The sequence below is a fragment of the Panthera onca genome, chromosome B4, assembly GCF_046562875.1.
Source record: "Panthera onca isolate mPanOnc1 chromosome B4, mPanOnc1 haplotype 2, whole genome shotgun sequence".
NCBI lineage: Eukaryota > Metazoa > Chordata > Mammalia > Carnivora > Felidae > Panthera > Panthera onca.
The window spans coordinates 18804208-18817346 of record NC_138345.1 but is presented as its reverse complement, the minus strand read 5'-3'; the positions used below and the strand labels follow the sequence as shown (position 1 = coordinate 18817346).

At 39.7% G+C, this 13139-nt stretch overlaps 1 protein-coding gene across 2 annotated transcripts in view; it reads right to left on the bottom strand.

The window, feature by feature from the left end:
* Positions 1–1239: 1239 nt before the first annotated feature.
* PLXDC2 (plexin domain containing 2) overlaps positions 1240–13139 on the bottom strand; it is a 448647-nt gene continuing 436747 nt past the window's right edge. For both annotated transcript variants that reach the window (XM_060659212.3, XM_060659211.3), the window contains one exon: positions 1240–4821. In XM_060659212.3, the coding sequence (XP_060515195.2) occupies positions 4705–4821 (117 nt within the window). In that variant the 3' untranslated portion in view covers positions 1240–4704. The remainder of the gene's footprint in view (positions 4822–13139) is intronic.

Here is a 13139-nt window from a genome sequence, read left to right as displayed (position 1 = left end):
ATGTTATATGACAGCAGATTTCCAATATCACAGATAAAGTTAGCCTTCAAACAGACTGTCCTCCTAACTTGCTTGGTCGGCCTTCATTGCTGATAAAGGGGTAGAGGTGTAGGCAAGATAAGTGTAACATAAATTCCCAGTCAGGAGTTTTAAGTTCAACACCCAGTTCCGACACTGGGAAAATTACCTTATCTTTCTGGGCACCAGTTTTCTGATCTGTACGATGAAGAGCTTGGGTTAGCTGAGCTGCCATCATTCTGGCATATGGATGCCGATGCCAAAAGAGGGGAGGGATGGGAAAGTACAAGCAAGAGCAATCTTTGGGAATTAGTAAAGCTCATTGTAATAGAATATCTGAAAAATGTCTGAGGAAATATAGAGAAAAATAACATTTCGAGGAGGAAGAAACCCTAACCCGTAGGATCTGTTTCTCAGTGAGTCTTATTTAAATATGAATTTCTTGTCATGGAATGACAGTGTCTTGAATCAAGGCATGGATTTTAGCAAAATTTTTTCTCAAATGGGCACTAGACTAGGAGACATAGCCCAACTTACACTCTGTCAAGGAAAGGTAATGACAAGAATTTTTTGCCCCAGAAGCTAATACATTATACTAATCAGAATATATATTATCTGCAGATTAGTAGAATTTAAAATAATGGTAATCCTTTTTTTTTTTTTTGCTTTTGCAAATTTTTACATTTCAGATGAAGTCCCATGTGTTTTTAGATTTTAATGTGGCAGCCCTTTAGATTTGTGTTACAGGGGTAAAATAAATATTCGTGTTTGAGGTATTTCCTTCTAAAGAGAAGCCTACTGGTTGGCTCCTGGGCCTCCCTCTGCCGTAAAGAGTAAACTGGGGCATCCCAAGAAACTAGAGACACTAAGTGACTAATGTAATAAAGAATCGAGCTAGCCGAAGGATACCCACAGGGACTTTGTCATGGCAGAGAAGTAAAAGTTGGGACAGACGTGACGTAGAGGAAATACGAAGAGAAAGTATTAAGATGGGGAAAAAATTTGAGCAATTTCTCCTTTGGCATTTTCTCCAGACATGTATCGATTTGATTGTCTTTGAATGCTTTTAGGATTGATGGACTTGTTTTCCTCTGAATGCAAATTTGTGCTGATGCTGGACCAAGGATGTGCTTTATGTGGGTTAACATTGACATAAGGTCTTAAAAGTCTGTACATCGGTACCTTTAGCCAATCTGCATAATAATAACCTTGCAAGGGAGACAGAACAAAAATATTTTTATTTTCCAAAATTGTAAATTGAGACCTCATGGAAGTTAAAGTGATTTTTCCCAAGAGAACACAGTGGAGACTCAAAGCTGTGTCAGCTGGCATTCTTTTCTTCATACCATGCTGCCTTTCCGAGATCAAAAACACTTAGATATCCCCAAGAACTTCCAAATCTTCTCTTTTTCTTCCTTCTCCTTTTTGTTCAAGGAGAGGGAATGAAAAGGAAAGACCTCTACAGCACTGAGTGGTAGAGTTTTTTTTGTAATGATGGGAATGCTACGTGTTGTCCAATATAGAAGCCAAGAAGCCACATGTGGTTATCGAGCATTTGAAATATGACTAGTGACTGGAGAACTGAACTTTTTTAAAGTTTAATGTTAATTAAACTTAAGTATCCACATTTTGCTTGTGGAGATGATACTGGACAGCACAAGTCTAGAAGCTACCTGTGAGAGAGAAGCAAATGCCCTAGGTATCTCAAACTAAAATAATAATTGGGGGTAAATTGTACTTTATCATTGAACTTTAGTTTTCTGTTTGTTAGTATATCTTAAAAGTCCAAATGCTTCACAAACAAACCAACATTGTGGTCAGTGCCATCTGGTTGCCTTAAGATATTTTTCCTTGACTTTTAATACCTTTAACTAATCACCAAATATTATTTCCTCTGTAGCACCATCTACCTGATTTCTTCAGAAGTTTGTATGTATCTTTTGCTATTCTTACTTTTTAAAATTGTTATTCTCTCGCTGCTATGTTCATAGTATTTAAGCGATTTACAGATGCATCCTTTCTAATACATAATGTATGTAAAGTCCAAAGCATCAATGTCCATTCTGAATTTCCAGAAACATCATGTACGTTTGCTCTTCCTTTGCAGTAAATGGGCACCAGGATCAAACCAGAAATACAAAACAGAATAAAAATTTCAGGAAAAAAAAGGGATTAGCAAGCCTTTTCCCTTTGCCACTAAAAGATTCATATACAGCAGAAACTTCTTACCACCTTCAACTTCTAGTTTCGGGAGGAAGTTTTCTCAACACTTCCAAAGTTTTCCCTGTTATTTGGTGCTTTAGTTCACTGAACAATACAGAGTTTTATGTTTTTGTTTCGTTTTGGTTTTGGTTTGTTTGTTTGTTTTTTTACAGAATTGTCAATTCTTTTAATAGAAAATGGAAGATAAGCTCTGAAGGGAATAAAGAGAACACTGCTAGTTCAAAGAACTGTGTAAGGAGTTGGATATGTACACAAGATTTATAGAACTGTCAATCAACTGCTGTTGGAAGCCACGCCTATCACAGAAGCTAGTGGAAGAAGCGTCATCTTATCCTAAAAGGAATCGTCTACCTGTTCCTTATGTCTTTGTAGAATACCAGTTGCACCAGTCACATTGGCATGTCATTTGGTTATTGCTAGCCGACCAAACCTACTCCACGGAAATAAGCTGGGATATTTCATAGAGACTGAATGCAGCTACAGCAGAGATTGTCATCACATCCTTCAATCATCTTGCTTGCTAGGTTTTTTTTTTTTTTTTTCAATGATTAACTAAGCAGGTTAGGAAAAAAAGTATCATCCTCATCAAGTATTTAAAAATGTAAAGCAAAATATATGTGATGGGAGATGGCACGAGTTTACATCAGACAGCTGTGAAGATAAACTACGATACTCTGTTAGTAGACTGATGTCGTTCAAGGTAGACACTGGGTACAGATGCTAAGCGTTAGTAAAGTGCTACTTACAATACATCTCTGCTTCCGGATACCTGAATCTGCAAATGTGGGACACTGGACCCTATACGCGCCTGCAACTTCTTGGCACAGGATGTCAGCTTCATGGGTCGAGATGTGGATGAAATTGTACACACAGTACCTGAATTTCAACTTTGGGAGCTCAGTATACATATTAACCACTTTCCTCCTCAAGCGATGCCTTACTGTTTCTCATTCATGGAGAAGTTTCAAAATCTGGATTGTGATGACGGGGCAGATGACAGATCCATCTAAGGAGCATTCTGCTTTATTTAGCCAGGGAGGGAAGGGGTTGATATGAATGAAAGAGTGGCTCAAATAGGCAGGAAAATGATCGGCACTGCGACTAATTGAACCAACCACTTTTGCTGAGCGACATAAAAATATTCTAATATTAAGGATTATTTTACAACTCTATGGAAGTATGCAGTAACGCACTTTGCATTTGTTTTGTCTTGATGACAAAATGCACTCTTTGAGTCACAAGAGCCTGCCTTGTGTTAGTTATAAACAAAAATATATTTATATATATATTTATGTAACTACTATGTGCTTTAAAGAAAATTACTGTATGATTCAGCAGGGTTCTTTCATTCTTTTTATCGCCAGGGATATGCTGACTTGAATGGCTTTCTCAGGCAGGAATCGACAATGAAATGGGCCTTTAGTACTGAACCGGCACAGAGTAAAAAGGAAAAAAAAAAGCCAAAAATCCCCATATGTTTAGAATTCCTTAACATTTTTGCTTGAAAAACAATTAAGGAGGTCTTTGTATTGTTTCCTCTTGTTTCCTTCAGCCAAGAGCAACTGTGGCTTCATAGGATTTCATAGTTGGGAAAATGGAGGCAACGTTTCTTTAAAAAAAATGAAGTGTTTTATTCCGAGGCAGGAGAGCTGAAAACCTCACGTGCCACTCCCTCTCTCCTAATCCTTAGCTGAGTTTGGCAATTCTGTCACAGCCCATAGAAAGGACATTCATTAACGAGGAAGAGGGAGGCATAGTGTGAACGTCCTGCACGGATAAAAGATTCATTCTGTAAAGTAATGAACTTGTTGGGACCATTGGATCTAGACCAGAAAAACAAAATCCTTTTGCCACACGTCTGGTGGAAAGATAGAAAATCTCTCGTTTTATGTTTGTTTGTTTGTTGTTTGTTTTTGCTCCTGCAGGAGTCAGTTATTTTTCTTAGCAATCTTGAAACATTCATCATTGCTCTTTTGAGAGAAAGGGTTCAGGCTTTGGAACACTGTTATCTTTGAGACATTAGAGAAGAATATTTGAAGCAAAGGTGTGTAGATCCCTCATGAACTAAAGCTTTATTATTATTGTTTTTCTCGATCCCTTTGCAACCCTGCACCTAAGCCAATAGCACTGTAATCTTGTCATACTTCTGATAAATCCACAGGAGATGTTCTGAGTGAACTATAGATTCATCCCATTAGGGAATTCTATGTTCAGCGGTCAGTGGTACCTTGCATAAACTTTAGATTTTTTTTTTTTTTTTTCTCCCCTTCCTGGGCTGGGCTGGGCTTGTCCAGAAATCTCCTCTCCTTCAGGCTACAGCAGCTTAGGGCTCCTGTGTGTGTGTGTGTGTGTGTGTGTGTGTGTGTGTGTGTGTGTGTGTGTTGTATGTGTCTTAAAGGTATAGGCAAATTTTTAGTCTTAACACCTGTAAGCCAGCACTGGTGCTGTTCTGTCCTAGAAATTTTAGCACTGCTCTGATACAATGAAACCTTCTTTCTCTCCAACTGGTTCAACTTCAGCATAGGCAGGATGACCAGAACCTCTTCGAAACTTCATCGCAGGCCATCTGCTTGGGCGTCTCTGAAACAGAAAATGCAAAAATAATGAATACCAGGGTGATGGGCATAAGAAAAATAGTTGCCAAATATTTTAGATGAACCTCTGAATTAAATTTTGCATTGCACCGAATTATGTCATATTAGTACCAAAGCTGGAATTACACAGGCTTGCATCTTGATTATGATACTGTTGGCACCTCCCCCATAGGAATGACAGTTTCTCAAAGTCACAGTTTACGCCTCATGCATATTTATGTCTAAAAGATTCTATAAGTATCTAAGTACAACGAGAAAACACTGAACTGTATTAAAAAATCTCCTGAAATATATAGCCACTGACATGTCCTCTTCTCTAGAAAAAAAATCACTTCATTTTATTTATTAATTTGCTCGAAAACACAAGGCCATACAGTTCTGCACCGTTCTTAGAAGTGGGCTTCAACTTAGGTGCTAGACTTTCTGGCAAACAAACTAAAAGGAAAATCACATGATACCTTACGAAATTATTTATAAAGCTGACTTCCCATACGTGACTTTTTGTGCTTGAAAATGAACAGATGTCGTGCCCTGAAAACAGAATCCAACATCAGAGGGCGTAGACAATCTCAAGCCTATGAACCGAATAATTGCACAGGTAGACAGTAATCCTAAAATACGGTTTATTTATTCTGACAAAGGAAGTGCACTTCTCCCCAGCGCTCTGTCCATCAAACAAACCTTCTCTGATTTACAAATAGAAGTGCTGAAATGAATTATTAAGTTATAGCAGCAAAAGACACTAAAACACATGTCACGGCCCCAGTGACACTAGAAACGATTATTCCATTTATCAGAGTGCCTGCCATGTTGGAGTATATGAGACAATGAGTACTGAAGGAGGTTTATTTCTGTCTACAATTTATTTCTACCTAAAGAATTTTAATGTGAAAAATGTTAAATATCAGTGTAGATATACTGGCACTTGGCAGCTTTCTAGATTTGCCAGTTCCATTCCACGGGCAATGATTAATGGGTGTAGAAGAATTTTCACATCAGGTAGGAATGAGTATTAGCTCTACTTTCTGGAAAAATACCAATCAAGGCAATTACATTCCGCCTATTACTAATATTATTTACTGCCTATGTAACATTATGTGGTCAGAATGTTTTATATTTGTTAGCCGATGAAGTCCAACAGTGTAAGTGAAACGGAATGATCCTTATTCTCCAGAAAAAGAAGTGAAGACCAAGAGAGGGTGTCTTTGTTGGAGGTAAAACTCATCATCGATGGAAAAACACTGAACATTTTTAGGGAGATGCACACTGTAACTCCTGATCACTCCGGCATGTGGAAAAATGTCAATCTGCTGCTGTGCTCAGTGGTTAGAACCCCCACTTTGGTTTCAGTTCCTTCATAATTGGGCTTCTGGAGTACGGCCGCCCTCGTCCTTCTCTTAGTCAATAGCACCACTATGTCTTTGCCCTTAATCTCTACCTGTCCAGCTGGCAAGTACAGCCCTGTGAACGAGGCCTAATGTACAACCCAGCACACATAAAGACATTGTGCTGTAGGTGACTTAAAAAGGTGCACAGGGGCACCTGGGTGGCTCAGTCGGTTAAGCCTCTGACTTCGGCTCAGGTCATGATCTCGTGGTTCGCGGGTTCGAGCCCCGCATCGGGCTGTGTGCTGACAGCACAGATCCTGCTTGGGATGCTCGGACTCCCTCTCTCTCTGCCCCTCCCCCTCTTGCACTTTCTCTCTCTCTCTCTCTCAAAACAAATAAACTTAAAAAACAAAGGTGCACAGATGATCATCAAAAAAATAAGAGACAACAGGTGCTAATGAAGACGCACTGAAACAGTGCCTTGTGCAATGATGGTGGGATTGTAGTTTTGCGCAGCCACCTTGGAAAACATATGGAGGTTCTTCGAGAAGTTAGAAATAGATCTACCATATGATCCAGCCATTCCAGTTCTAGGCAGACACCCAAAGGAAATGAAAACAGGAGTTTGACGAGGTATCTGCACTCCCGTGTTCACTGCAGCATGATTCACAATAGCTGAGAGGCGGAAATGACGGAAATGCCCATCAATGGATCGGTGAGTAAAAAAGACGTACGTATACACAAGGGAATGTTACTCGGCCTCGAAAAAGGAGGGTATCTTGCCATGTGCAACAACACGGATGGATCTTAAGCACGTTATGCTAAGTGAGATACGTCAGAGAAAGACAAGTACTGTATGGTAACCCTTCCATGTGGAGTCTAAAACGGGCAAACCTGTTAAAAAATGAAACAGTGGTTAATAGGAGATGGGGCTGGAGGGATAAGACTGATGGTGTTTAAGGGTACAGACTTGTAACAACTGTTAAGCTACAGAGATCTAATGTATAGTATATTGAATATAGATAATACTTACTGTAAGTATAAAATGTGCTAATATTGTGACAACCTTTTATTAATGGATCATAGCAGCGTGGTATACAACTTAAATTTATACAGTGTGACATGTCAAATTTGTCTAACTAAAACTTTTTTTTTTTTAAATAAAAGGAGCACAGTTGTTGAAATGATAATGATGGTGCTTGTGGACGTTAGATTTTATTAAGCTCTTGGCTGTACTCCATACTTTACCCTAGGTGCTTCACATACATAATCGCATTAAAATGCAATGGGATCATTTACATTTTGCACAAACATTGCTGTAAAGATAGCAAATGGCAGGGCCAAGATTTAAAATGAGATTCTACCCACTTCCAATGTTAATTCTCCTTACTATAACATGTGGGTCTTCAAATCCAATGGTTTCTGAGTACAACTCATGTGAAACCTGTGACCATGGTTCTATGTTTGTTTCAGTCTTAAACATATAACATTACCAGCAACTTCAGTATCCCGTTAATAAGTCAGAATCATTAAGTTGATAATTTTCTGTCTTAGGTGAAAGACTGGAGGATTACTGGTCAAGTCTGTCGTGTGCTTTGTGAGCTCATCACAGAGGTACTCAAAATAGAAAGTGCAAAAATGTCGGACAGTGAAGTTTCCACTCGTAACGCGGTACAAACTTATTTTCTGAATTAAATGCATATCGTTAAGAAAAAATTCTCTTAACTTGTTACTACTCATTGTAGGGAAAAGAAAAAGAAATACCCCAACAAGATTTAAAATGACTAGAGAGCTCACCATTTACAAGTACTTTGGTTCAACTATCGGTGTATGTCACTTATATCCATTTCCAGGAACATGAAATCACTGCACATAAATCACAAAGATTTATAAAATCTTTTTTTTTTTTGCACTTAAGCACACACTGAAAAGTATTTACAAACTATCCCTGTACAGTATTATGTTAAATATCTGTAGAGCATATTACCTCTAACTGAATCATTTATATAGTCAATTTGATTCTGAGGCTTCCCCCCGCCCCAATTTTTGGCAACAGAAATAATCTTATAATGAGTATTTTTGCTGATAACCTGATGCGAATATCTCTGGTCAGTTCCTTTTATAAATGCTCAAAAGTGGAATTATTGGGCCAAAAGAGAACACACAAATTATTTACTAAACACTTGAAATGTCTAGTATGGTGCTGGTCGCTGTGTCGAAGGACATGTGACCAAAGAAAGTATAGAACACGCTTTCCATATGGAAGACACAACCATTTCAGAAGAAAGGGACTTTCAATGGAGGTTGAAAAGGTAAGATTGAACACAGGTGTCAAATAAACATCCTAATGATGAACAAAATAGAATAGGTATAATCTAGCCACAAAATTACTCAACACTAGTATTTTATTTGTGCAAAAGTGAAAAAATTATAATTGCTTCTACAGACTTCGATTAGATTAAAAGGAAGGGCATTTCTCCCCCATAATAATACCTTAAAATTTATAACAAAATCCAACGAATGTCACACACCAGAGTCTTAAAAATTTGATCTGATTTTACATTCCTTGACAGTTCCTTGATATCTCAATCTTAGCCTTAAAAACGTTGAACAAAGAGCAGTAACGTCACCACAATTCTGCTTCCTTTCTAAAATGCTTTCACATATCACAAATCAAGTAATGGTCTTTAAAAAAATTTTTTTTTAATCCTTATTTATTTTTAAGAGAGAGAGACAGAGTGTGAGCAGGGGAGGCGCAGAGAGAGAGAGAGACACAGAATCTGAAGCAGGCTCCAGGTTCTGAGCTGTCAGCACAGAGCCTGACTCGGGGCTTGAACTCATGAACCATGAGATCATGACCTGAGCCGAAGTCGGACGCTCAGCCGACTGAGCCTCCCAGGTGCCCCCAATTAATGGTCTTAAATAAATCACTTTGTTTCCTCGTCTGTAAATTAATACCTGAAGGTTTTTCCTCTAAAATCACAGGACCCTTGGGGGGGAGCCTGGGTGGCCTCAGTTGAGCGTCCAACTTCGGCTCAGGTCATGATCTCACGGTTCGTGAGTTCAAGCCCCGAGTTGGGCTCTGTGATGACAGCTCGGAGCCTGGAGCCTGCTTCGGATTCTGTGTCTCCCTCTCTCTCTGCCCCTCCCCTGCTCACACTCTGTCTCTCTTGCTTTCTCTGTCTCTCTCCAAAAATAAATAAACATTAAAAAAATTTAAAAAAAATCTTTAAAATCACAGGATCCTCATACCCGCTTGCCTGAGATAACTCACTTTAACACTGGGGAGACAAAAAGGACTTGAAAAACTTTTCCGTGTCATGGTTCTTCTACCGTTTTCCCTCGTGCCTCCCTCCACTAACTTTCCAGGATTCCTAGATTTAATGGAAATCTATACAAATTAGTCCTAGCTGAAACTGCTTTTTTAGGTCAATCTGCAGTTCAGAGATTTCCTTATGAGTGAGAAAAACAGGGTAGTTCTAGGACCGTAATGGAATGACTGATGACTTAGTTCTCACAGAAAAATCTTGAATGTTGCTGGTATAGTATGAGGCACCTATCCAGAAGACAAGAAGTCTAGAAACCTGGGTATGATGTCTGGCTTTGCCATGAAGCATGATGGGTCACAACCTGGCGTTTATACTTCTTACTCGAGGCTTTAGATATGTCCAAATCTGTGTTCTTTTTAGAATGGCTAATTCACATTGTTATAGAAACTAATAGGGGCCACGGGGTCACTTGCTAACAGAGCTGGATGTACGCTGAAAATTGAAAAATTCAAACCAGACCGTAATGTTAATTCATTACAGGGATTCAGGATGTCGTGCCTTAAAACATTGCTGGGTGTAATGCGTGGGTGATCTCTACTTCCATTTCTGAGAATTATTTATGTGATTAATCACATTCAGGAGTACATGTTCATGTAGAGACGTCGGCACTGGCATGGGCTGTGCGAACAGGTATTTTCCCTAATGACTCCCTCAGAACTATTAATTGAACCGTCATCCAGATCGGTCTCAATGGTCTGTGGCAAGATAATTAGCTGAAATATCCACAAACAAACCTGCAGGGCGCCCTCAGTCAGCAGCGTGTACAGAACTGCACGCAAAGCAGAGAGATGTTTTGTGGGTTAGATGAGCTCTGGCAAGGAGGTTACTAGGTGGGAGCGTTAAAGGAAAGGGGCAAACGTGGCCATTCGAGGCCCAGATAGAAAACACCAGTGATGTGTGATGGCGCTTGACAAGCAGTCGTTCCGAAACTGTTAGTGTTTCGGGCCGTTTCCTTCGGTGAACTGCAGGGAAGGGGACAGAGGCTGGGATGGTGACACTGGCACAGCATCACAGACCTGGCACGTCCCAGCACAGCACTGAGGCAAAGCCGTCTGTTTTCGCTGCTTCTCGGTTTCCCCGCTTGGGAGGTAAAAATGAACTAGATTGCTGTTTCTCAAACTTTTTTTTTTCTTTTTTAATTAAAAAGAAAAAAACCCTTAAGCCACTGAGCCTTTGCTCCCATGAAATGTTACCTGGAAGCCCCACCAGCAGCCTGGAGAATAGGTTTCTCTTCCTTGTGACGACAGCGCCCTGCTTGCACAACCCTCCCTGAGTCCCGAGGGAGCCTCTGCATCCCATACTATCTCAGGGCATGTTCTGGCAACTATCGAACTAAATGCACGTTTCTCGAACTTAGCTCTGCATACAAGTCACAAGGGATCTCATTAAAGCGCAGATTCGGATTCAGGTTTGGGGGGAGCCCTGGGACCCTGCATTTCCAACAAGGTCCTAGGCGATGCTGACACTGCTTGTCGGTCCACACCACACACAGTGAATAGCAAGCGGGGATGACGGTCTACAGGCTCTTCAAACAGGAGCATTCTTTAAAAGTGGGTGGTTGAAGAAATATTGATGTTTGATCTCCTGTGTGTCTCCAGTGGACCTTTGTGGGAACTGAACATGCGTGCACACATCTGGGTCAACCTCTCCATACGTATTTAGCTGTGATAACACCGAACTGTCCAAGGGGAGGGAATTTCTTTTTCTTTTTCATTACTTCTAAATGCAAATTATTCTCTATGCCCTTTAATTTGTGTTGAACGTTCTTTCAACACAAGTTCTATTAAGTTATAAATCTGGGCTGCCAGAGTGGGCAAATGAATATTACAAAACACCAGTTAAATTTGAATTTCAGATAAACGGTGAATAATTTCCCAAAACTATACTGCATCAGGCATACTTCTACTAAAAAATACTCGTTTATTATTTGAAATTAAAATTTATCTGTGTCCTACATTTTATTTGGCAACCCTATCTATAGGGAAACACAATGGCTTCGGGCCCCGGCCAGTAAAACTTGTAATCTAATTAAAATAAACTATTCCTATTTGGGGCTGTGCCGCCTTGTTCCATGAATTGTAAGTCACTTTTTCCTTAAAAAGAGTAACTCAAATTGATTTGTCTGTCTTCTGCTGTGGCCAAGAATTACAAGTAATAACTCTTGTATGAAGCAGAGCCTGGGTGTTCTTTTACATATTTTCAGCTCATTTTCATTGCTTTTCTTCACATGGAAGTTGTCTTATTGTCCTATAGCTGCCTCTTCTCCAACCTATAATCACCACTTTCCATGGGTATGTTGCCTTCATTCTAGAACTGTCCTATGGATGATCCTGAAAAATCGGTTAGTATCCTCATAGTGAGTACATGTCCAAGATGAAAATTATCTCAATGCAGGTAGAGAACAGCTGTCCACTGGGATTAACAAAATCATCATATTACTCACGTCATTTTCCCAAAGCTAAAGTATTTATTTATTTATTATTTTTTTTTTTATTTTTTTTTTTTTTAATTTTTTTTTTTTTTCAACGTTTTGTATTTATTTTTGGGACAGAGAGAGACAGAGCATGAACGGGGGAGGGGCAGAGAGAGAGGGAGACACAGAATCGGAAACAGGCTCCAGGCTCCGAGCCATCGGCCCAGAGCCTGACGCGGGGCTCGAACTCACGGACCGCGAGATCGTGACCTGGCTGAAGTCGGACGCTCAACCGACTGCGCCACCCAGGCGCCCCTAAAGTATTTATTTTTTAAGTAGGCGTCATGCCCAGCATGGAGCCCAACACGGGGCTTGAACTTGTGAGTATGAGATCAAGACCAGAGCTGAGATCAAGAGTAGGATGCTTAACCGACTGAGCCACACAGGTGCCCCTAAAGCTAAAGTATTCTTAGAATAAATGTTACGCGACATCTCCCTCCTCTTGAAGACAACATTATTTTTGGTAATAACCATAAAATGAAATGAATAATAGTAATGGCCAAAAGGGAAACGCAGACAGTTGAAAATCTTCCTGTTTTAAATTTCTTAGATATACTCATGCCAGTGACAAACATTACAGATGAAAAATGAAATAAATGTTACCATAAAAAAAGAGAAAACACAAATGACTTAATGTATTTTTGAAAAAAAGACACATGAAGGAATACTGCCAAATGAGTCAACTCTGCAATGTTCAAGAGAATGATCTGTGCTTTGCGGTAACAGAAAGGAAGCAGCTAAAGTTCCCTGACTTCACCTTCTCAACCACAGTGTCATCCTGCTTCACTTAGAATCTGCTGTTTTATTTATTTTTTTGCGTGCGTTTTTATTTTCTTTTTCTCAAGTTCTTATTTGAATGAGAATCTACCGTTTTAACCCAGACATATGTGGCGCTATATGGGTTGGAGACCCGCTAAGCCTGAACACGCGCAAAAGACTCCAGATTCCCATGAGTTTATTCCCTAAATGAATGCATGTGGCTGAGTCTGCGATCAGGGGTTAGGTGTGTGTAACCCGGAGTTCTTTGAATTAACTTCCATATAGAAGACAGTATTTACTAAAGGATATGTCATAAAACTGTACTAACTGGAAGTTTACATATACACTATGTTGGTAAAACTCGACAGTAACTGAATCAACTTGCTAGCGATGAGATGAGCAAAAGATTTTGACA